The 25,659-nt window shown below is 43.8% G+C and overlaps 1 protein-coding gene across 47 annotated transcripts in view; it reads right to left on the reverse strand.

Annotated features, from left to right (window-relative positions):
* The window catches only part of ADTRP (androgen dependent TFPI regulating protein), a 110,440-nt gene that overhangs the window by 20,547 nt on the left and 64,234 nt on the right, over positions 1 to 25,659 (reverse strand). For 46 of the 47 annotated variants that reach the window (XR_014250872.1, XR_014250873.1, XM_082413391.1 and 43 more), the window contains 2 exons: positions 13,876 to 13,991; positions 3,672 to 3,823 (listed from right to left, as the gene is read on the reverse strand). Coding sequence is in view for 45 of the 47 variants with exons in the window: in XM_082413391.1 (XP_082269517.1) it covers positions 3,672 to 3,823; positions 13,876 to 13,991 (268 nt within the window). In the remaining 2 variants the exon portion in view is untranslated. Of the gene's footprint in view, positions 1 to 2,386; positions 3,824 to 13,875; positions 13,992 to 25,659 lie in introns of those variants that run through there. The other variant, XM_082413378.1, reaches the window with a different exon arrangement.

Consider the following 25,659-nt stretch of genomic DNA (forward strand, 5'->3'; position numbering starts at 1 on the left):
AGAAGGACAGAATCCCAAGCTAGCCTCCAGATCTACTGAATGAGAATCTACATTTTAACAAGATCCTAATTTTAACAAGATTTTCAGGCACATACAAGTTTGAGAAGCGCTGTTCTGTGACAGTGGTTCTTGACCCTGACTGCAAATTAAAATAACTGGGAAGTTTTTAAAACTACCAATGCTGAGTCCCCATCTCCATAGATAGATTTAATTGGTCTGGGGTGGACCTGGGAGTTAGTATTCTTAAAATTCCCCTAGTGATTTTGTAATGTGCAGTCAAGATCGAGCATTACTGCTAGAGAGATACTTGCATATTACCTGGGTCTTGACCGATACTTCTTGATCACTTGGTTAGTTGGCTGGCGACTCCCAACCAGGCCGCACTGTGGCTCAGAAATTTCAGAAGCAGAGATTCTAATCAATTCTAATCTCAATTAGCCCAGCCTCCTGCTTCACTCTGTAAGTTCTTCAGGAACTACACCCTCTCTGTCAGTTTGCATTCAGTTAGGTGGCTGTTACTTTTAATCACCTTCAGCTGGGGAAACTGATAATTTATGCATGAAGTTGAAGGGGATGATTGGAATATCCACATAGAAAAGAAGGTTACTGATTTTTCCTTGGAAAGAATGAAATTAACAGCAATAGTGACTAACCCTGTGTGCCAGACCCTATACTTGGCAGTTGACACGTCCCAAGTCATTTATTATCCTCCAGAATCCCACGAGGAGGGTACTAATATTGTCTCCATGATATGTAAGAGAAAACTGGAACATGAAGACATTGAGTGCCTCGCCCAGTGAAACAGGTCTATAAGTGGTAAGCCCAAGGTAGGAACCCAGGCAATCAGGCACAGAACTTTTCTCCAAACCACAGCTGCCCACTGCATCACTAAAGCACTCCTTTGAATTTCTGCTCTCATCCAAGGAAGCTCAGGCTGTGGGAAAAGGTGAGAAAGTAGAATTAGCCCTGAATTTGGACAGAGTAGGTGGCCACTTAACATGTTTCCATAGATCCAGAACAGAGGGTCTAGAGGCGGACTCAGAGATAGAGGGACCACACAGTGTGTTGTCCAAGCCTAGACAATATAAAATCCTATTCACACTGGCACAGCTGGCATTAACCAGGACTGTCCTAGGCAAACTGAGATGTGCAATTGCCTTTCTTATAGGTCGTCTCATCAGCGAGGAGTTGAAGTGCATTAATACAGGATACATGGTTGGTTTGTGGCCAGGTGAAGGACATATCCTAGTTTTCTTGATTCCTATTCCGATGCTCTTCTCCTGTTTTGTATTGCCTGCCCTAGTTTTCATCTCTTTTTCGGCAACTCTCTAACCAGTATACCGTATCATACCCTCCTATTCTCCTTAAACTCCCTGCCCCACACTTTAATCTCCAACCAGTAGAGTCACTCCTTGACCACTGTCTCCAGAACAACTTTGCACAAAGTCCCATTTAATGCCTAGCGAGAAGAGGCCTTGAATATCCTCTATTTGTGTTGATTGATCCATTTAATATTGGGGACGCTAATGGAAATGGGGGATTCAAAGATGGCTAAGACATACTTCTACCCCTTAAGAAACTCAGGGTCTAGTGTAAAAACAAATCTCGGGGCAGACCAGGGGAGGCTTCCTAGAAGAGGTGAGTTGAAATGAATGAGTGGGTGTGAGACAGGCAAAGACTGGGGGAAGTGAGAGAGCCCATGGAGGTGAGAAACATCAATGTGTAGGGGAAACAAGCGGTTCCGTGCTGCTGGGGCACAAGTTTAGAAGAAGGAGAGTAAGAGTCAAGGCAGGGACTGGGTCACAGTGTGCCATTCGAAGGGCTTGGATTTTCATCTGATGAGGGAAGGCTGACACTGCTTTCAGCGGAATAGGACACGGGAAAATGTGTTCACATATACAGCTCTGTTTAGTTTTAGGTGATTTAAGTGTTCACTGCCATTGGAATTTTAAATGATCTAATTTCTCTTTTTAATTTCTTATTTAACCATTTATAATTCAGATCAGTTCAGAATTTAACACATTTATGATCCTATTCTGATGCTATATAGAACTTTTTACCCATTCTATTCTTAAGGAGTTTAAAATCTAGAGAGAAGAGAGAGACACATAGCCACTGACGGTAGTGTCCGTCGTTCACATGAACATTCACATATGCATGATGCAAATGAGGGTCCACACGTTGATGCCAGCCTGCTTGCTCATTGGGATTCAACTGTAGTAGACAATTGGATGTAGCACTTAAACAATGAGGCTTATTAAAAAGAGCTTTGTGTTGAAAATAGTATTGATTTAAAAAGTTATTGTTCTCTAAGCACTGAGTAATCACTTTTTTCTCTGCACATTTTCTGCCAAGTTTTAAATGGATTAGTGTCTTGCTTTATTTCTTTCTTTTTTTTTTTTTTTAATATAGATTTGGGGAAGGCATCAACAATCTACCCAGAACTTCAAGGAGCCAAAACTAGTTAGAATTAGATGTCAGCACATCTGAAATGTCAACACATTTTTTTCTGGATAATTTCCTGTGATTTGAAATCCTGATTTTTTGAGTCATTTTTAGTATTCCATGTTTTAAGTGTTTGCTTTCAAGGAGGATATTGCCTCTGAGGCTTTCTCAACCAGTTAAATTCTCCAAGAGCAGAAAATATGTGAAAAAGCCAAGTTGCATGCTTATTTCTCCAGGGTCTCAGTCTCCTCTCAGAAATACAGACTCTTGTACTGAACCTTCTGAGACTGTCGTTTTTTTTGCATACACAGGCTTATGTTTTCACACCAGTTCATAGATTGGGCGGAAGATGCCACTTCTATTTTAATAGAACAGAATGGCATGTGGGTGTGTGATGTGGGGGACTGTGTGTGACTCTTGCCTTCCTTATATACAAAATCAGAGTGGAGTTCCTGCACTTCTCCTTGGATAGGTAAAAAATCCTGGCTATTTTGCAACCTGACTTTTTGGTGGTTACTTTTCCGACAGAAAATATTCTGGGAGGTGAGGGCAGTAGGGGAAGCAGGGAGAGAACAAAATCTTCCACTTTGAAATCAACTAAGTTAAGATTGCTTTTTTTCTATGAAGAAGCAACATGGTTCTGCCTACCTATAATTAGAAAGCTTAGCTTACGGGCATATTCACATTGCCTAAACCCCAAGTGAGAATTTCAGTCTCAAGTACAGGGTGTGATTCTACCTGGTGAACACTTTACTAAAGGTTGAGAAGCAACCTCATGAGAGAGGGATGGGAACACATCAGGGAAGGCACTGCTGAGGGTGGAAGAGCTAAGAGGGTCATCTGGATCCATTTCTTTCAAAGAGGAATTCTCGGCATTTAATAACTTGTGAACCTCAAGTCCTCACTTAAGGGAGGGAGAGACCTTGAGTCGGTTTTTTCATACAGGGGTTGGTGATACCCGTGCTCTCTGGGTCCTGAGCTCTCTAAACAAGATGATTTTTAGCCTTAAAGTTAAATGAGGTGTTGTTTGGAGGAGAAGGGGAGATAATTTGTTGGGGTCCTTTGAGAAAGTATGAACTTCCCCCAGGCTTTTCCTTTGCCGGCTTTGGACAAAGGCATCAAACATCACTGCTTTCTGCGTTACTGGTTTCTCCTTCTGTTTCCAGGAGGAGTCAAGAGAGCATAACGAAGAAGTGTTTCTGTAGGTAAGAGAGAGATGAACTGACCCCATTTCCAGTGGTTGAGCTTCTCTCCAAATAGGTAGATGCCGACACTAAAGACGTAGCTGAGAGAGAAGAAGGCTGCTAGACCCACTGGGCTGAGTTTGGCAAACACGGGATACACCCATGTACCGGTCTCAGAGTAGATCCATAGAACCCTGCAGAAAAGGACAAATCACAATGATTAGGACAGCAGGGGAAAAAAGCCGTAGTCTCTCTTCAAGATCATTGGGGTTCTGGAGTCCAGGCAGAGGAAAAGAAGCCACAGGGGACATTTAACAGCCGAGGTGTTTCCCGAACCTACAGAAGTGAGTGTTCTCTGGATAAATAGACTGATTCATTGAGACATTCTGTTTCAGGCGCTGGGCTTGGCTATTTTACCTAATCCATTAAAATTCAATGATGGTAAAAGACTATGGGAGAACACTGAACACATCATTAGCCAAACAAAATGTATAAGAACATGAATTATTTCTTTCCCTGAAAGATATGACCTGCTGAGACATTGAACTTGCTAAGATGGTGCCCATTTGCTCACTCTCAGCCAGACAAGTGGGGTTTGCTTTTCTGTGCCTAAGAGTTAAGTGTAGCTTTCCATTAGCTCTCCAAGCCTGTTGGGGTAGGAGAGGCAGAGATTGAGCATTATTACTATAATACAGTAGACCTGGGGTTTAATTGTGGGCCTAGATTTCAGCTCGTGGAAATAGCCACGGATAGAGTATTAAGTAGGAATAGATGGATCTACAGGAGGCTCAGATCTTGCTCATGTGAGGACAGAATATAAATCATTTCTGTCAGCCAAGAGAAGGAAAAGAAATGCTAGGAGAGGAGCCACAATGTCTAAGTGAAGCCTAAAAATGCAGTTTGCTGGAAACAAACTGCACCGGAAGATGCCAAAGTCTGAAATAACTTTTAAAATTAAATACGGGGAAGATGATGTATCAGCTACAGTTTATAATCGGTTAAGAGTACGGAATATGGAACCAGGCTTCTGTGATTCGAATCCTAGTTGTGCTACCTGCTAGCTGTGTTACCGTCACTAATTTATTCAACTTTTCTCTCCCCCTACCCTCATGTATAAAGTAGGGGTACAAACAGCATACAGCTTACAAGGCTATTGTAAAGATTAAGGGAGTTAATTTAGCACATGTAAATTACATAGAACAGTGCCTGGCAGATTGTAATCATTTTATAAGAATTTAAAAGCTTCTCTCCTCTGAGGGAATACACAGTGGGTGTCACCTCAGCAATCTTTCTTTGAGGCTATTCATCTCTTGTAAAAATTAGGGTAGCCTAGGTTATGCTTCAGAAACAACGTTCATATGTGGGTATCCCAAGTTGTCAAAGGAGTTCAGATGGAAGCATGAAATTCTGTGCTTAATTAAACTTTCAGAACCCAAGTGCAATCTTGGTTGTTTCAAATACTTTAAGTTTGTCAAATGCTTTGCTGGAAGAGAGGGGCTAACATCAGGGCCAGGACTAGGGTGAGGCAAGGGAGGCACCTATGGCATAAAATTTAAGAAGTCATCTCTGTGCATCAAAGGACACAGTCAACAGAATGGGAAAAATAGAATGGGAAAAATATTTGCAAATCATGCATCTGATATGGGATTATTATCCAGAATATATAAAGAACTCCTAGAACTCAACAACAAAAAATAAACAATCCAATTAAAAATGGACACAGGACTTGAAGAGACATTTCTATGAAGAAGATATACAAATGGCCAACAAACACATGAAAAGATACTCAGTGTCACTAGTCATTAGGGAAATGTGAATCAAAACTATAATGAGATTCCACTTCACACCTATTAGGGTATCTTCTATCAAAAAACCCCCAGAGAATATCAAGTGTTGAAGAGGGTGTGGAGAAATTGGAACCCCTGTGCACTGTTGGTAGGAATGTAAGGTGGTGTAACTGCTGTGGAAAACAGTATAGCAGTTCCTCAAAAAATTAAACCTAGAATTACCATATGATCCAGCAATTCCATTTCTGGGTACATACTCCAAAGTATTAAAAGCAAGGACTCAAAGAGATATTTGTACTCTCATGTTCACAGCAGCATTATTCACAATCGGTAAAATATGGGAGCAACCCAAGTGTCCATTTAAGGACAAACAAATAAGTAAAATGTGGTACAGTTATATACACACAATGGAATGTTATGCAACCTTTAAAAGGAAGGAAATCCTGGGACTTCCCTGGTGGTGCAGTGGTTAAGAATCGCCTGCCAATGCAGGGGACACGGGTTCGAGCCCTGGTCCAGGAAGATCCCACATGCCACGGAGCAACTAAGCCTGTGTGCCACAACTACTGAGGCTGTGCTCTAGGACCTGCGTGCCACAACTCCTGAGCCCGCATGCTGCAACTACTGAAGCCTGCGCGCCTAGAGCCCATGCTCAGCAGCAAGAGAAGCCAGCGCACCTCAACGAAGAGTAGCCCCCGTTCACCGCAACTAGAGAAAGCCCATGCGCAGCAACGAAGACCCAACGCAGCCAAAAATAAAATAAAAAAAAAAAAAAAAGGGAAGGAAATCCTGACATATGCTATAACTTGAATGAAACTTGAGGATATTATGTTAGGTAAAATAAGCCAGTCACAAAAGGACAAATACTGTATGATTTCACTTATATGAAGTACTTAGAGTCATCAAATTCATAGAGACAAAGTAGAATGGAGCTGGGGGGAAGGGGGAAATGGGGAGTTTGGGAAGAAAAACATTCTGGAGAAGGATAGTGGTGATGGCTGCACAACAATGTTAATGTCCTTAATGCCACTAAACTGTATACTTAAAAATTGTAAATTTTGTGTTATGTGTATTTTACCACAATAAAAAAGAAAATTTAAGGAGGCATCAGTCTCAGGGTTCTGCATGTGTAGTATTGTCCCTTGGGCCCTAGTCCTGGCCCTGCTGGTATCACTCTGCTGCCCCAGACTTGTCTAGATGCTACTCTCATGTACTCAAAACTGCACTAGATTGAAAACAAGTAATAATTGTTATCATTGTTACTAATATTAGAATTCTGTGAGATGTGCATCCATGGATGCATTTTAGAAGGATATCCACAGCACTTCTTTCCTGTGTGCCTGTCTCTCCTGACAGGCCGGAGGAAGTATAAGGGACAGAAAGTAAATATCCTCAAGTAGCTAAGGCCAGGAGTTTGGCGTTAGCGAGGAAATCTAAATACACTCCAAACGGGTTGCATTAATTAGTTCACTTTGTTTTCTTTATGTACTTGAAATTAGGGCTTCCTAGTTTCCATGCACATTTATGTAAGATAGTCTACAAATAAGGACATTCCTCTAGAAGCCTGGAAAGTTTCTGTTTATTTACTTCATTTTTGTTTCCTCCAGCGTAAGGTTTGTAAAGGAAAGTTCCTGAAGTAAGCTAATGAAGTCTGCACTTTCACAGAGAAGGTGCAAAGAAAGTTATAGGTGTGTTAACTGACAGTGGGAAAAGTAATGCAAATACAATTAGAGCGTGAGGCATGATTGCAGTCATTTAATGAAGGGCAGTCAGCAGAGAGGCCTGAGTGCAGAGATAGTCATGGTCAGGTGCTGTCACCTCTTTATGGCTTCTGGAATCTATGTTAAAAGGGGGGAGAGAGAGAGGGAGGGAAGGGGAGAAGGAAGGAGGGGGGGAAGAAGGAAGGGAGGGAGGGAAAGGCACTCAGCACGTGTGCAGCCGAATTGTCCTTGTCCTCCTTCTCAGTCAATGTCAGCTCTTCCCTAGCTGCCATATATGATCCCATGGAATCATATTTAAATATTGCTGCAGTGCGCTCATTTCATGATCTCAGTCCAGGCTCCTTCATCTCGTATACATTTCTATAATTGTCTGCTCACTGGGCTTTCTTGCTCACATCAATCCACTTTCCACAATGCAGTAACCCAATAATCTCTCTAAAAGAAAACAATCTGTTCATGGTGCTCCCGTGCTTCCAGTGGATCCACGTTGCTTTAGGAAAACACCCAAGCTCCTTCCCCTGGCCTACCTGGCCCTGCCCTGCCTACCCATCCACCCATCCACCCTCAGATCTGCAGTCTAACCCTTTCTGTTTCTTGAATGAACCCAGCTCTACAGCTTCTGGTCTTCACACAGGCTATTGTCTCTGCTTGGAACACCTCTGCCTTTACCCTTCCTAGGACATACTTCTTGCTCTGTCCCTGGCTGAATCTTACTCATGCTTTGAATTTCAGCTTAAAAGTTAATTTCTCCAGAAAAAATTTCCTGACCATTCTTCCCACAACCCACATTTGGTTAGGTTGTTATGTGCTTCCCCTACCATGAATTTACCCTTGTTGCATATTTGACTGTCTTTCTCCAGAGCTTCTGGAAGCTTTGTAAGGACTGGGATTTTATCTATTATGTGCATCTGTTTCCCAAGTGCTAGGAACATGGCAGGTTCTTTATTTTTAAATAAATGGCTGTTTGGGTGGCACTACCAGCACCTTGGTTCCTTTTAACTGCTGTTAGCTGTGGCTTCTATAGACAGGTCTCAGCTGCCTGACCCACCGAGAACACTGCAGCCTCTGAAAACTGGAAAGTGTAACCAGTAGCCTTCCAAATGGTAGTTAATTGGATGCTCACATTAATGGAATCACCATCTTCCCAATCCACCAGCTGAAAATTCTGAGAGTTATCCTTGATGTTTCCTTTTCATTTGCCCACTACACACCAATTAATCCATAAAACCTATTCTGTTACACCAACAGTGTGTCTCAGGTATGTCCCTCATTCCTAATCGTACAGCTATATCCCTCTTCAGGCTCTTCTTATTTCTAAGTTCTGTAACAGGCATTTTGGGTGAGCAGGAGCTGAGATTTGGACAGGAAGGATGAGAAGTGTAGATAATCATTTCCATTCTTAGCCCTCCACCTCCACCCGTCTTCAATTTGCATGCTGCCTGGCCTGGACCCCAGATGCTGATCATAGGGGAAGTTGTGTGGCATCTTCATATTTATTTTCATATATTAATTTACATGAGGGCTAGGGAGTCTTTCTGTGGAAAATGAGGCTGGGATTCTGATCCCCACTAAGATTTTAGGTTGTAAAACAATGGTGCCATCTAGATGGTCCCAGACTAAGGTCATATTTCAGGAAAGGGTAACAGTGGCTCTGGGAGTGAATTCACATAGTGCGCTAGTGGGAGTAGGAGAGGATTGTTGGTAGCGGGTATGACCAGGTGGCTGGTCCTGGAACTCAGCTTAGTCTGCCCCTCTGGCAGTTTCTAATGGCTTCTGGGGGTAAGATGTCTGTATGTGTAAGTGTGCACGTGTAAACAGGTGCACGAATTTAGAGGGTTATTACGCTTGGGGTGTCCAGGCAGCTTTGCTCTGGGGCCTCACCTGAGTGAGCATAGAATAGAAGAAAGGAATCATCTCTCTTGCCCCATAGGAACTGCTATTGAGAGGTGACTTTAAAAGTATCTTTCCCCAGGCTGGGTTACAGCTGTATATCTGTATGACACTTGCACTTAGCATGCAATACCCTACACGCTAGCAGAGACAAATACAGCATCAGCTGATTTCTGGTCTACCAAGAGCAAGGCGGTGGTGCCCTGCAGGCCAGCTGGGGCTGTTGCAATAGCCAGTAGCATTGTTCGACTTCCACCAGCATAGGAGACTAATGGGCAGTGGCATTGTTGGCAGTGACAGCAGCGGGGGAGGCGTGCTAACCTTAAAGCAAGCGGCGTGGAGGTGTTGGATCCAGGAGGCTGGGTATTGTGGCTTCACAGTCTGTGTGGGAGAGTGATTCTCAGGACTGTGCACTACCTGGGCATGTGTGAGCCCTCACTGGATTATTAAAATATTTTAGAGATGGAGGTCTTGGAGGACTGGACCCCCTGCAGAAGGGCATTCCAAGCATCCAGACATGGGATGACACTGGAACTGTGAAATATCCGTGGGTGAAGAATAAACCATTGTGATTGAACTAGATGACTTAAGAGTATTCCGGCTAACCTTTATTCGTATATTGCTTTATTCTGTTTTGCTTCCCATGTCTTGCCACTTCAATCCATTTTAAGCACTATAGTCAAGATAGTCATTTTAAAGCATAATTCTCTGGCCATGTTACTAAGAATTCTCACTCCTACCTCCATGGCAAACAAACACATCTCACATTGTCTGTACCGTGTCCAGCCTCCTCCAGCCTGCCGCCTGCAAGGCTGTGTGAGTGGGCAGTTTCAGGGTGATTTCCTGTTAGTCTCTTTCACTAGCAGGTCCAGCGAAAGTGAATTGCTAGCCATTGCTTTAACGTGACGTGTGCCCTCTTGGCTTTGCGACTGTGCAGTGTTCGCTTTCTCCCAGTTTTTGCTGCTGCAATCCAGGCAGTCCTTCAGGGCCCAGATCCAACGACACCTTTCATGAAGTCCTTCCCACACTGCCCAGTCAGGTGTAACTGCTTCCTCCTCGTGTTCCCTTCGGCTCCTCGTTTCTGTGATGACATTTTATCACTTCCCATCTCGTGTTCTTGTAATTTGTATGCGTGGCTCATCTCCACTTACTAGGTACAAACTCCCTATGGGCTGGGGCCTGGCCTTATATAACTTTGCTTTTCCCAGCAGGACCAGCCCTGTGTTAGGGGAAATATTTGTTCAATAAAAGAATGAATAAGAGCCAGCAGTAGGAGCGTTTCTATTTTCCTGCTCCTTAGGAAGAGCTCGGTGATGTGTTTTGGGGTGAGAGAGAAGGGGGGAGTAAGTGAGCTGCCATATATATAGATGACTAATGCTTTCCAAAGGAAATGAAAGATTTACAGTTATTACTGCTTTGCAAAGCTTTATTTTCCCACTTAGGGGCCAGCCCTCCAATTTTGCAATCTGAAAAATAACAAAAAGCAAGTGCCACATATGAGGCAGTCCCCATGGTCTTGGTGGATATTTTTAGGTCATTGTAACATGGTTTCAGCAGTGAAATGCTTCTCCGGCTCAGGGTTATTGCCATTTTTTTGAGTCATGTTTGTTTCTCACGCTCTCTCTGGCCCGGGACCGTATTCTTTACCTCATTCCTGCTATGCTGTTTCCCTATTTGAGCATCCAAACTGGCACGCCTAACAGCTGACCTATAGCCTCTTCCCTAAAATATCTCCGTGGACATCCACAGTTTGTGGAACTTGTTGCTGACCATCCGTGGCCATGAAGGTGCATGTGCCCCCAGAGTGTTGTGTAAGGGTGGAGGCAGCTGGCAGCAAGGAGGCTGAGCTCCCCTAATTAGGCAACGGGCGGGGAGGGAAGCTTCAATCAATAGGGCAGCATAAAATGCCTGCGTACAGGTGTGTTTGCTTCACTCCAGCAAAAATGAGGCCTACTGGACAGAGTGCTGATTCTGTACTTCATTAATGATAAGAAAGTCCGAATCCCAAACCACTTCAGCTCCCTGCCAGGGTCTACCCAGTCACATCCCTGCTAGCGATAGGTCTCCAGCCCTTCCCTTCATTTGCCCCATTACATCACTTTAACATACAGTCAGAGCACAGAGCTGGAAGGAACAACACCGTGAAAGCTTTTAGACTGTAGAGATGATGGTAAGCTTTTTTGCGTTCTCACCCCTTCAGCATTTAGCAGAGTGTGTTTTACACAAACAGGGAGCTGAACAAATACCTGACCATCTGAATACACTGAAAAGAGAACTGGATTTGGAAATAGAAGTCCTTGATTTAAGTCTCAGCTTTCATTTTCCCCAGCCACACGACCTTGGACATGTCATGTAGCCCACTGGGGCTCAGGTCTCCAAAGCTGGGTGATCTCTGAGTCGCCTTCCACCACCCACCCTCTCTGATTCTATTTGCAGATTGATTGATATTGTCATCTGTGGGCCAACATCAACTCTCTTGAGTTACCACAAATGCCACCAACTGATGTCCCTGTCTGATTCCTCTTTAATTTCCATACTTCAGCCAGCATCATCTTTCGAATCATCTTTCTTACATAAGCCATGTTATTTCACTTCTCTGCTTATAAGTTTTGCATAGAAAAGCCCTCATTTTAAAAGTCCAAATTCACTAACTTCTCCCTGTCCTACAGTTCAGCCATGCCCTCAGCTCCTCCAGCCTTTCACAGATGCTGTTCCCTCTGCCTGAAGGTCTCTTGCCTATCTCTTTTGCCTTATTTCTCCTTATTCTTTGCATCTCAGCTTAGACACCACCTCCTTTAAGAAGCCAGTCCTCCACATCCCCCAGCACCCTGCGCTTACCCCTGTTAGAGTCTCTCCGCCCTGTCTTCCCATTGTTTCTGTACTTTCCTCTCTCCCAGGCTGTCCCTAAAGGCAGCACAGTGTCTTGTACATCTCTGTATCCTCATACCCTAGCACAGTGCCTGGCACTGAAGAACAATTGACTGGACGTGTGACGTGTTCACTCCTGACCATCTTGCTGCACCTCCTTTCTCCAGCACCCCAGTTCCCTGCATTGTCAGAGCTCATGCCCAGGCACCAGTGAGCCAAACCCTCTTGACCACTGCTTTTCATCCTTATGTGGGCACCACAATTTTCCCCAAATACCAGTCACCTTAGGTGCTCTATTACCTTCTTGGTTTCTGAGGAGGAAAAGAGCAAGGGTAGATACGAGGATTGATGATCAACTTCCAAGTCCTTAGGTAGAAGAAAATTAATAGACCAAAAGTGCTATCTCATATATGAACTCTGAAAGTTATATTTGGCAAGAAAGAATAAATCAGATGAAAGTCCACCAAAAAAAACAGAGTATGGAAATTCATGTGCATAATCAACCAGCTACCACCCTGCTTCTCCTCAACACATACATGAGAAAAAAATATATCTTTTGTGTATACCTTACCCGATCCCAGGTCCTAGATATTCTGTCTTTAGGGATTTATTCCTTTGGGTTAAGCCAGACTTGGAATATACATGGCGCATGTCCCACCACTCTCCATTCACATGCTATAGGCAGATACTGCTAAATGATAGCACAACTCTTTTGGTAGGGCCTCAGAATCCTTCTCAACACAGTGCTCCAGACCTCAACTACAGTAGGTCCCCAATTTATGCCTTATTCTCTAAAAGTGTCCTTTGTTAAAATGCAAAGGCCCCAGGCTAGTGAACAGTGTAAATCAACTGAGTCTTGGGGTGGATTTACTGAACAAGTGCTTTCTTTAAGACAGGTGAAACATGAAAGACTTTAGGCACTCGGGGAAAGAAGGGTGCAGAAGGGTGGGAGGAACATACCTTGCAAAAGGGAAGGAAAGGCTAGGGAGGAACCGTCACCTGAGTTCTGGGCACAAAGGTTACTGGCTCTAAGACAAAGGCTGGTGAAGCACATGAAGCAGGCACTGCTGGAGACCAGTCCTTTGGAATGTGTTCTTTCCCTGGCTTCCGTCTCTGCCAGAGCACTGCCCTGAGTGAAACTACCCCTCACATAGGGATTGGGGGATTATCCGGATTGGCAGATGTGAAAAGCTTATGTGAGGCTAGGCTAGAGTAGGAACATCATGATTCGCTTCCAATCTGCAGGTATTATGCTTGGCATGCCCCTCCCGGTAGAGCAAGAGCATGGCTGTGGGTGAGAAGGCTGTAGAATAGAAAGGGGGGTTTTTCCAGTTGCTAGGTGGAAGGCCAAGCACTTTGCCTTGATTACAGACATTGGGCAGAATTTCTGAGAATTAGTGTCACCAGGTGGTTGAATGATGAAATCTAGGCCAGCTACTTAAGTTATCTCTCATGCCTCCAGTTAGGCTGTTCTGCAGGCCCCTGGGCAATTGCCCAAATGCCCTTTCGGTGCTCCAGTGCCAGATGTTGATGCAGCTAAGCCCATAATAATACAGGCAACAGGAATGGACCAAACCTTGCCTGCTCAACCTGTCAAGCGCCCTTTTAGATGGAATAGATTTAGATGCCTTAGATCATTCAACCATTCAAACATTTTAATTACAAATGAAACCAAAGATTAATGTTTTCCTAGGGAAAGTAACATGTGTAGCTTTACAACGATTAATTCTTCATGAGAGGGAGGGGGAGCTCATGACTTGCTGTGTGTGTGCACGCATACCTGTGTATTCTTGGGCATTTGATGTTTCCATGAGTATCAAAAGGAAACACTAAGATTCCTTTTTTCCTGAAATTTAAAGATGGTAAAATCCCTGTTAACCCAAGATAAAGGCACTCTTATAGAACAGTGTGCTTCTTCTGGAATATTCCTCTGAGTCTGGAATGACAAGTCTAAGTTGATTTTCTCTCTGCAACTCTTACCTGCTGACATAAGCAAGGCTAGCAGCAGCCAACAAGGCGAGTCCTTTCTTCTTCAGTGGGTAGCAGTGTGGCCTGAGGATGACTTCAGCCAGAGAGAAGGGCAATATGGACGTGTGCTGCAGGAGACAAGACGACAAATCATCAAGTCAAGTTGCCCCGGCTGCCTCCAGCACCCCTAATTCTCTCTTCCCCTCCAGTCTACCTTCTTACACAAGTACCAGATGAAACTTTCCAAAACTTGGCTTGAATCGTACTCCTTGGATGCCAAGGACCTACAGCAGGTCCCTACTGCCTACCATATTGATCCAGACTCCTTCATCTGGCTACCAAGGCTCTTTATAATATGCTGTCACCCCCTTCCTAACACACACACACACTCACACACTCACACACACACACACGCACACACTCCTTCATAGAACAAGGCTATCTCCTTCATTCTTTGCACTTGGCATGCTTGCTCCCCCTTCACACTCCTGTTCATGCTTCAGCTGTGTGGAGTGTGTCTTTTCTCCCTGTATTCATATCGTCCATGGTGTTCACAGCCAGTGCAATCTTCCATGATGCTGTCTCTGTATTTTCCTCTTGCTAATTTCTCTCACTCAGTTCTGCTGCATTTATATCCTGTGCCATGTAGTCTAACACTTACAGTGCGTATTGGTAAGCTCGGTGCGGGGAGAGGCCGAGAACACATTTAGCAGTGCCCTTGGCACCGTGGAACTGTCCTGTCGACAGGTGATGGGTGCTGTAGGGGGTGTGAGAGTCTCCCTCTGAAACCTCTATATTCTCCCCCCTCCTTCCCTGCTTCACCTCCTTCTTTATAACCATCTGTTTTCTCACATCTTTCAAACTCTTAACACTAGATTTTTTCAAATGACATAATCAAGGAATAGTGATGTTTTCAGGTGCGAAGACTACTGAGTCCCACTCCTCTCTTGGTTATGGGAACTGATCTGGGAAAGGTGACTTGAGTCTCTTTGCAATGTCCTTTCATTTCTTAGACACATTTATTAAGTTCCTCTGCCACACTCTGTGCTTATTGGTAACATCTCATAGTGTTAGTATTTTATACTTTTTACATTGACATCATTCCTCTTTCATCCCTGCTCCCCAATTTCCTCAGCTCTTGGAAGCCTCTTGCATCCATAGCTTCCACTTGCAAGCTCCCTCCCAGTCCCATTCTTGAGCCCCAAGACAGCTGTGTCAGCACCTCAATTACAATAGGGGCTGGGGCTTAGGAATGTCACAGTGCCCATGCCACCATGCTCCCATGCCCAGCTGTGCTGCTGGAACCCTGGGTGCTGACTCTGGCTGGCCTTTGCTGTCAGTCATACCGGTCTTGTGCTCAGAAGCGTCCACAGGAGGTGGTAGCTTCTTCTTGCTCTACCTGTGCTGGCGTGGGTCCAGTCAGGAGATCAGAACCCTCTGATGACAAGACATGTGACAAGTTTTAATGGAGCAGGGGTGGGATGAGGAAGAACAGGTCTTAAATATAGGGCAGTACTGGGCAGAGGGAGCCTGCACTTCAGTGGCACAGAGCAGTCAGGCTTCTTGAAGGCCCTGGGTACCCACATTTTAGCAGCAAAGCTTGGAGGAAGAGCACTGTGGACAAACCACAGCTTTTATAGACTTTCTGCAAGTTTGGTCCTGAATATACTGACTGGTTGACCACACAATGGAAAGACTTCCAGGCTCACTGTCATATCCTGCATCTTTCTTTGGTCTAATTTTAGGGACCAAAATCTACAGTTTCTCTGTCTCTCCCTCCAGTAAAGGAGCGTGGTGTTTAAGGGCACGTATTTTCGAATCTGACCCTGGACTAGTTACTGAATCTGTCTGAGCTTCAGCTTCCTCGGTTTTAAAACGTGACAGTAAATAGTACACATGTCATAGAGGTACTGCTCTGAGGATTGAGATTAGTGCACGTAAAGGGCTTAGTGCTTAGCCCAGGAGAGCTTCCAGTGAGCATTAGCTGTGATGATCACTGTTATCCTTGTGATTGTCACGCTTCCTCTCATTGGTGGCCCAGTGTGGAGTGGGGTGAGGCCAGCTTCTGGGGTGTCCACAGCACCAGGTGTCTGGATGCACCCTTGCCTGTGGCCTGCGAGCGGCTGGAGTGTGGTAGCAGGGCCATCCCCATGGCTGTCCCATGGGTCCCTCTCCAGCCCACAACTGGTGCCTACGCTCCCAGTGACGGCCACCTCAGAGCCCTGGCGATACTCTGTGACGGACACTGATGCTCCTTTAATCCAGAGGCCGCTTCAGGAGGCCAGAGATGGGGCTGTCTGCCCAGTACAGTTGCCTGCCTTTCTGCCCACCTTCGCTCTATCAGGAAGGTCCGACTTCTATCAGGAACCATTAACAGTCCCATTATACTGGCCATTGACCTGACAGGCTCTATTATCCCTGCTCACAGTCAGCAGCTTCTGTTCTCTACATTAATGATCATTTGGAACAGAATTCCTCTGGGATAGTGTAGCGCGTTTGCATTAGGAGCAAATGAGTTCACAGTGATTAATGCTTTTATAACAAATAACTCAGGAATGCATGACTGGTCACCTCTTCTAGGAGCCTGCCCTTTGCAAGTGACATTCAGTTGGATTTCCAAATGAATTCTCCCTGATGGCTTCTGGGAAGTTTACTTCAGTGATGTCATTAGTGATGGGCCATATACTATGGCTTAATACCAGCTAAAAGGTCTCTAAAAGAACCACATCGTTTTGGCCAGGGCTGGGGGTATGAAAGAGGAAAGGAGGAAGATTGTATTCTGTGAGCTTTCTAAATATTGAGCTACTGTGAAGAGCCAAGCATGACATAGTAAACCTCCTGGTATTTCAAACCTACTGGTATTTCATCTCACTTTGATATAAATTATATAACCTTTGTCAGGCAGCACATATTTTTCAAAAAAGGAGAAAAAATTTAGTAAGAGAAAAATCAAATATGCTTTCTGCTTCCAAAAAATCTAATAATTAGGCTGGGATTGACACAAATTAGAATGCTGCCAAAAATTACTGAAAACAGTGACTCATTCTGTATTTCAGTTAACAGTTTTTCAGTTTCCCTTATAAACAGTGAAGCTGACAAAAATTAATTATCTCAGAGGGGGTAAAATATTTCCTTCCAAAGTAAATAAAACATCATGGGCTGAAACAATAGTATGTGTAAACAGAGGGGATGGAAGGAAGCTATCTTTCCTTGTTAACTGAGCCATCATTTTGGTAGATTTTTCTTTAAATACCTCATTCCAAAAGCATTGGTTAAAAGGAAAAGTGTTGTTCTTTTTTCATCCTTTTCTACTAAATTACACCTTTCCTCCTGTCCTTTGTGTGATGCCTACTTCCATCAGAATATCTTGGAGACAGAACTATAAGCATGAAAGATTGATTTAAGTGTTAGTATAATAGTTGCCCTGTAGATTCCTTGGTTGCAAAACAGCCTTGTAGATAAGTACTACAATTTACCAGCCCATAGAGAATTCCTATAAGGTTATATGAGTGGCAACATGGAAAGTAATGAGCACTTATTTTTACTAGCCTCATACCAGTAGATAAGTAGCTGCTCTAAACAGCTTCCCTATGTCTGAGGCTCAAATTAAAATGAGATGCATTTGCCTGACTCTTGAGAAAGAGGCAAGCCTCGATCACTCAGATAACGCATGGAGCCGACAGTCTTCCATCCTTGTTGTGCAGCCTCCAGAGACTGACTCCAGAAGGCGAGGACGGCCACACTCTTATCTCTAAGATTCTTGGAGGTCCAAGAGCACTTAATTGTCTTCAGTGAAAGAAATTCAGAGAGCCTACACATTGTAAAAATCAGACGATAACACTTTAAAATAAGTTCTCTGCCTCTCTCCTGTTTCATTTCCTTATTGCACCAGCTCTTATGTTGAGTGGACCAATATAAATACATCAGCCTTTGCCTTCTCAGGCTGGTCATTGAAAGGCTTTCTCCTTCATGTGCTGTTCCTAATCATGAGCTTATGTAGTATTGCCCACTTCACATCTGCTTCAGTCTTCTCCTTCCTTCCTCTGTTCAGGCAACGCTTGGATCTGAGAATTCATTCCTTACACTGGCTCTTCCCAAACTGAGTTTCTTTCTCTCAAGTCTCTAAGATAATGTCTTTGGTTCATTTATGGTGCTACTGGATAGATATTTTAAAATGAAGTTTTAGTGCATGGACAAGATTTTACTTCTGGATACATTAAGGAGGACATTTTTGCTTACTGTGTATTAAATATATCATTTTTAAAATTTATTTAAAAATGAAAACCTTCACAAAACCTCCTCGGGGCAAACACATGGTCAAAACATCAATTAAAACTTAAACATAAATACAACAACAGACGTGAACATGGAGGCAAAACGAATCTTAATAGAACGCCGTTGTACCCAGGCTTGTTATTACAGTGGCGGATCATGTTCCTTAAGCTTGAAAACTGCACACAGTTAAAACATGCAGTGATAGTTGTTTTGTAAATCCTAGTAAGGCAATCTCTGGTTTTGATAATATCCATTTACCAGCTAAAAAACTTTACCTCACTCCTCACCAACTTCCCCCACTGCAGTTTCTGCCTCTAACTCTTACAGTTTGGGACAGTGGTGATGGTCTTTCTGGGAATATTTTGTATCCAAAAGCAGAGACCATCTGTATTCTCTATGCCTCACCCCCATGTTACTAAAGGTGCAGTTTTGCTTTAAGTCAATCCAATATATGGTAATCTGGATATGTAGACACAGGTTATAATGCTTACATATCTAGGGGACCTTTTTTTTCACTCTTCCACCTGCACTACCTGCAGGGGTCTTTTCCATCTCAAATACTAGAGTTTAGAAGATAATTGGATTTGTAAAAACTTCCTTTTCTACTTTCTAGGAACTTAAGTGCACAGACTAAGCATCACTGTAATTAAAGAGTCAGGGCCTGGGGATGAGGGATTGGGAGGATAAACCACCCATAGAAAGAGCCAGAGGCTTCTCTTTGATCTCCAGTCTACCTAGGTGGGCTGACACAGCCCAGTCAGGTAAAAATTCAGAGAACAGAAGTTAAAAGCCAATAGTTTTATTTATTGCAGAAGAGTAGTAATGTTTGCAACTTACTCTGATATGCACCACAAATAAGATGGTGGTTGGATGGATAGATGCATAGATTTGTGATAAAGCAAATACAGTAAACTATCAATAGCAGAACCTAAGTGGCAGGTAATACAGGTGTTCACTGTAAAATTCATTCAACTGTGCTTTATGTTTGAAAATGTTCATAATAAAATGTTGGGAGAAATATGAATAGTCTTACTGACCTGGAAAGAGAAACGAATGCTCCATTGGGCTGAGGAAGAAAAGCATGCCATTATTTATGAACTTGTATGTGAAATGAACAGGTGGTTAAATGATAACTTTCTGAATCTTTTATGGTTAAATGATAACTTTCTGAATCTCTGAACTTCCTATGTGATTTTTTACTTGCTACACTATTGTCCTTTGGGTTAATATGTAGTTAGCCAACATTTCAAAGTAGCATTCTTCTAGGAAACTAGTCGGCTTTGATGGTGTCCAGCCTGGTGAAGAAGTGATTTAGATTCTATTCAGTTAAGGGTAAGACAAAAGGAAGATCTGGGCTCTTGAGAGCCTGCAGTCAGGAATATATCTGCCTCTTCCCATTCTCCTCCTCTCTGTCCCTGCCTCTCCAAAGCACCAAACCCCTTCCTCTAATTTAACTCTCTCCAGCAATAATAACACCCTAGACACCAGCTGTAATCAGTGACTCATTTCTTTCCTTCTCGATCCAGACTTGATTCACTTTCCTCCTCAGATGCTTCCCGTAGCTGTCTATTCTTTTATCTTCCCCAATATCACCTCCCTAGCTTTCTTCTGTTTTGGTCCATACTCAACATGGCAATTAGACCAACCTTCTTCAAACAAGTTTCATGTTACTACTCCCCCCAAAACCTTCTGTGGCTCCCTGTTGCCTCAGTCCACTGTCTACTCCTCTAATCTTATCTCTCTCCCTTTTTCCACAGTATCTCCACAGGCTCCATCCCTTCCACTCAATCCAGTCTCCTCATTATTCCTGTGTTTCATTCTGTTTCCTTCCCTAGAACGCCTCCCTCTTTTCATACACCTAACTCTTTTCTTTAATTCTTCTCTCCCAGTCAGACCCACACACTTTTGAGATGCCTTCCAACCAGAAGCACACACATTAACATGAGGAGATGTAAAAGAACATCAGGACCCAGGAGAACACTGAAACAGAAACACGCCAACCAGAGGCTTGCTGGGTTGCTGCTGTCGAGATTTAAATTTAGCAATTTCTTTCCAGACAGCCAAAGTGAAAAGAGAGAAATGGAATGTATACAGTTCCTGTTTTGTTTTGTTTTTTTTTAAGGGGAAATTAAGTTTTTCCACTAGTAAGTAGGCCTCAAAGAAATGTTCACTGTTGCATCTCATTTAGGGGACACTCAGTAATAGTAGGCAGTGCTCTTACCAGTGTCCGCATAGCAAAACATTTCAGAGATCTAAGTTCCATAAAATGATAATATCTGATAAAATTTGAAGACAAAATAATAAAACATATTTTGAAGGGGATTCTGCCAGTAAGGAGATAACAATTGTATGATTATGTAGGCTTCTGATGATCAGAGCATTAGAGGGACTCCAGAAATAACATTTCCCCCCACGAGAGTTTTTGTTTGTTTTTACTCTAATTGTGAGTCATAAAACAGCCAGTATTTTATTCTGTGTTTAGAGCCTAGAGTGTAGGTATTATACACTGTTGATGACATGGAGATATAAATGCTTGCAGGAATTCAGAGAGTCAGTGGTAATGTTGACACCCTTTCACTGCAGATCAGAAGCCTCACCAAGAAAACCATCCTGCCTCTAGGAGCTGAGCACCCAGCGCTTTCTGCAGCCTCTGGGGCCCGTGTCACATGCATGTCACACTCGTGTCACATCCTGCCTTTGCATTAGATGCTGACTCTCCCCTGTCCTTCCTGCAGCTCTTTTGGTTTGCATTAGACTCTTCTGTGCTTAATTACATTCAGTTTTCACTTTTACACTGTCAATTTCGTGCACTTTTTCTTCTATTCTCAGATTATAAACAATTTGAGGTCAAAGCTTTCATCTCCTATTTTTTCAGGACTCCCCTCCACCCTCTGATTAATAACTACTTTTCGACCGATTTTCTTCATTCAAACCTATGTGTTACAAAGTATTATAGAATTAAGCCCTTAATATGGCCTGCAAAGCCCCTGGTGATCTGGTTACCTGTCCCATCTTTATTTCCATGCCCTGCTCCGCATCCTGTGGCCTTCACCCAGCCCTCACCCCCTGATTACGCTGCCCTCCACCCACAGTTCCCTTTCTCACCACTGGTACATTACACACACTTATGTCTCCCCTTCCTCAGCCCCCTCCACCTTCTTCTCACCTTATAGGGCTCAAGGTAGATATCCCTGCCTCCAGGGCAGAATCTGGACCTCCGGCAGGTGCCCTTCCTTGGCACGGCTGGATCTCCCTGTGCTCGTCCCCATCACAGCATCACACTATTGTGTTCACCCAGTACCGGCCAAACCTTCCAGAGATGGAAGCAACTCGAGGCTAGGGCTGTCACCATTTCATCTCCAGGGCTTAGAACAGTGCTTAACCTCTCTGGCCACCTACTATCTGTGGCATTAATGAACGAATCAGTGAAACAGTGGAGTGGGGCAAAAGAGGAAGAAGAGTTCCTCTGCATAGCCTGGGAAGATAATAAGTGTCCCAGAGTGAGAAGCCGACAGCTGCAGGCCAGACTCACCTGGCTTGGCAGCCACATGTCGGGCTGTGCCCATGGTTAGCAGGGCCACAGAGTCAATCCCACTTCAGGCTGGTCACCTATACCCTTTGTCATGGCTATAGATGGCACCCCAAATCCTGAAAATGGGTGTTGTGGGTCACGGGAAAACCTGTGAGAAAATGTGACTCCTGGGAACAATCTCCGGGTGCCAACATTACAGCAACTAAACTATAGACTCAGTAAAGGGGTGTCACCATCCCTGCAGCCCTGCAGGAGTCGGCAGCCCTGGAAGAAGTCAGGAAATTTTTATCCAGCAAAAGCTGTTCTTTGGGACCCACTGGCCTGTGGCCCTCCATTCTGAGATTGGGCCAGGTGTAAACAAACTCCCCAGGTTTTGTTTGGTATCTTCTTTGTACCCCCTCCTCTATATCAATCTGTAATCCACTCTTCCTCCGTGCTTCTGTGCCTGGCTCCACAGAGCACACATGGAGACTTGTTTTTAAGACATAGACAGATGGGCAGCTCTCTAGAAAGCTGCTCCGAGTTGGAGAAAGGAGACTGTTCTTTTCAAGAAAGAGAAAGTTTCAGAAGCATAGGAATCTGCTCTTGCTTTAGAGCCACCATCTCTCAGGGCACCTTCCTTCCTCTCAGCTGTCTCATCTCCATGTCAATAAAGGACTCGATATGTAGGCACCTGGTTTCCCTGGGAGATAAAACAGTGAATCAGGAAAGTACCCTGTAAGCACAAGCACCAGGGCAGAGTTCCAGATTCTCCATGTGACGGATCCCATGATGGACCAGTTTCCACACTTTCTCCTTCCTGCCTCTGGCTTTCCCTTGCCGACCCATCAGGGTATTCCTAGAAGGACTCACCAGCTGTTCTGCAAGAATGGCAGTTGCTCACTGGTGATTTTCCCAGATGTGTGTACTTGGTTGATTTAGGGTTTGTCTGCATGAGGGGCACATGAGCTCACTGTGGAGTTTCGGTGGTGGGGGGTGGTCTTCCCAGTAGAGGGAGGGGATGGACGGGAGTGGCGCCTAGAGGTAAAAGAAAAGTTTGCTTGGGAAATGCCCTCATTTGCTATCCATCAAATATCTCATGAAAAGCAGTTATGTTTCAGCACTCCAGGCAATTAAAAGGTCCATAAGATATGGTCTTGGAACTCAAAAATACATTAATGAATTTCAACTTACATTTACTGTAACCCTACAGGTTTTACACTACGCCTGGGCTAGTTCTAAAGCATTATGTAGTGGAGGCTCTGAAAGTGTTAGACAGCAGTAGGCAGCACTGGGTTGAGCCCTTGAAGTCCACAACCAAAGAGAACAAGTTCTCATTTACTGCAAAGGCCTGCTTCTCCTTCACGCACTTTGTAAAAATTCTTCACACCTAAGAGACTCAAGGATTTCTCCTCATCAGCTTTTGTGGCATCCCAAACTGTCTTAATATCTCATAGGCAGTCACTAAGCTGTGTTTTGTTCTTTCAAAATAAAAGTCAATTTTAATTCTCTTTTATTAAAAGCAGGTAGCTATAATCACAGACTACTTTTTCAATTATGAACAATTATTTTTCTTGCTGAGAATCAAAAAGCAAAACAAAATGAAAACAAAAGGGGCATCTGTAGGATATCAAACAGACGAAGTCCTGTAAGATAGTAGATACACAAGTTTGGTGCTCAGAAGAGAAATCTAGCTGGAGAGAGAGATATGGGAGCAGAGTGTAGAACTTTTTTTAGTGGTAGTAGTTGAGATGACCCAAAGGGAGTGTGTGAGTGAGAAGAATAATAAAGGATCTAGAAGTAAACAGTGTGAAAGGCAGGGTTTCTCAGTCTCTGAACGATTATTGTTGAAGAATAGATAATTCTTTGTTGTGGAGGGCTGCCTCTGCCTTGTAGGATGTGTGGCATCATCCTTGGCTTCTACTCACTAGAAGCCAGGAGCACCTACCCACCCACAGTTGTGACAATCAAAACCGTCTCCAGATATTGCCATGCGTTCCCTGGAGAGCAAAAGCAACCCCAGTTGAAAATCCCTGATTTAAGTGATGGACAAAAGAAGAACGTCTTGCAAAGGTAGTTGACAAGGAGTGTCAGAGAGTCTGGAGGTAAAGGAAGAGAATATTTTGAGAAAAAGATGTGGTAAATTAGTGTCAAAGATCAAGGAAAGGTATTAAGACATGAGCACCAGCACCCCTGGTTTTAGGGACGAGAATGTGTGGTGAGCAGAGAGGAGCTTGCTCCTTGTGTCCCCGATTGCTCCTTCTTCCTTCTAGGCTGACTCCCATGTTCCTTGTCCAGTCTCCTGCATCTTTGGGTTTCAGCCTCCTGTTCATAGTATTTTTAGACCTGGACCTTGGAGCCCCTGGGCTCTGGGAGGAGGTTAATACAGAGATGTCTCCAGGGCTGCCATTGCCTTCTGTTCTACAAACCCCAAGAGTGGGTGGACATCTAGACAAGTTTTTTTTTTTTTTTTTTTTTAATTAAATCAGGTTATTGTTGACTTTCTTCTTTCTATAAGTAAGTGGTATAATGATAATTACCATAGGTCTTTTTTTTTTTTTTTAAAGATTTATTGATTGATTGATTCATTGATTGATTGCTATGTTGGGTCTTTGTTTCTGTGCTAGGGCTTTCTATAGTTGCGGCAAGCGGGGGCCACTCTTCATCGCGGTGCACGGGCCTCTCACTATCGTGGCCTCTCTTGTTGCGGAGCACAGGCTCCAGACGCGCAGGCTCAGTAGTTGTGGCTCACGGGCCTAGTTGCTCCGCGGCATGTGGGATCTTCCCAGACCAGGGCGCGAACCCGTGTCCCCTGCATTAGCAGGCAGATTCTCAACCACTGCGCCACCAGGGAAGCCCCTAGACAAGTTTTTAAGTGTAAAATTTGGGAACCTACGTGTGGCACAAGTTGATGACAAGTCCACTTGCTCAGAGCCCTCTACACTCCTGGGAATGCAAGCCTGGGGCATTGAACTTCTCCCATTGCCAGGAAATTTGGCTTACTTCCTTATCGTGGTCCTCTTAGGAAAAATAGAACAGAATTTCTCAAAAGGTCACAAAATTCCGTCTCACCAGAGAATAGTAAAAATGTGGCTTTTATGAGTTCCTAGATGTGTTTGGAGAGAGATGTCAAAAACACACAAGCTTTTATTCCCAAGCAGTTTGTACAGGAGAGCTCTCCAGAATACCCCTCTGAAATGATCGTGCATTTTTTGGTTTCCAAACTCAGGGGGGAAAAGCACAAAGGTTTTTGTTTTGTTTTAGTTTGGTTTTTATAGCTTTCAGATCTGAATTTTCACTGGTAAAATCTGTTCTGATTAAGGGAAGTGAAATGCTGAAATCTCCCCTGACTTTATGAGGGGTTTTTTTGTTTGTTTGTTTGTTTGTTTTCCAATTCTGCCCTCAACATAAGACTCTTGATTACTACTGAACACTTAAAACATTAGGTTCTGGCTTTATGGAAGAGGGGCTACAAAAAGTTGCTGCTGCAGGTGGCCCAGCTTTAGGAAGACCAGTATAAGTGCCATGGAGCCACACATTCTTGACTGCTTTTTACTACTGAAATCCATGGATCTACATTAGTTCCTGGTTCATAATTTTCAGAAGGACTGGAGAAGAGCAGAGATTAGAATGACTCTCAGAATTATAGCAGCTTGGAAATCCTGAACAGAAGCCAGTCTAACAAGGTAGAAAGGTTTGCTTTTACCATTTGTCCTAGGGTTCTGACTGTTTGGGTTTTTTGTTGTTTGTTTGTTTTCTTTTTATGAGTGTGTGTATGTATGTTTCTTTGTGTGATTTTTTTTCCGTTTAGTTTTGCTTTTACCATTTGGCTCGGGGTTCTATCTGTTCATTTTCTTTTTTTTTTTCCTTTTTTTCCCTTCCTTTTCTTCCAAGCCTTGTGACTGGCAGGGTCTTGGTGCTCTGGCCAGGTGTCAGGCCTGAGCCTCCGAGGTGGGAGAGCCAAATCCAGGACATTGGACCACCAGAGACCTTCTGGCCCCATGTAATAC

This window comes from Balaenoptera physalus (genome assembly GCF_965194825.1).
Source record: "Balaenoptera physalus genome assembly, chromosome: 11".
Taxonomy (NCBI): Eukaryota; Metazoa; Chordata; class Mammalia; order Artiodactyla; family Balaenopteridae; genus Balaenoptera; species Balaenoptera physalus.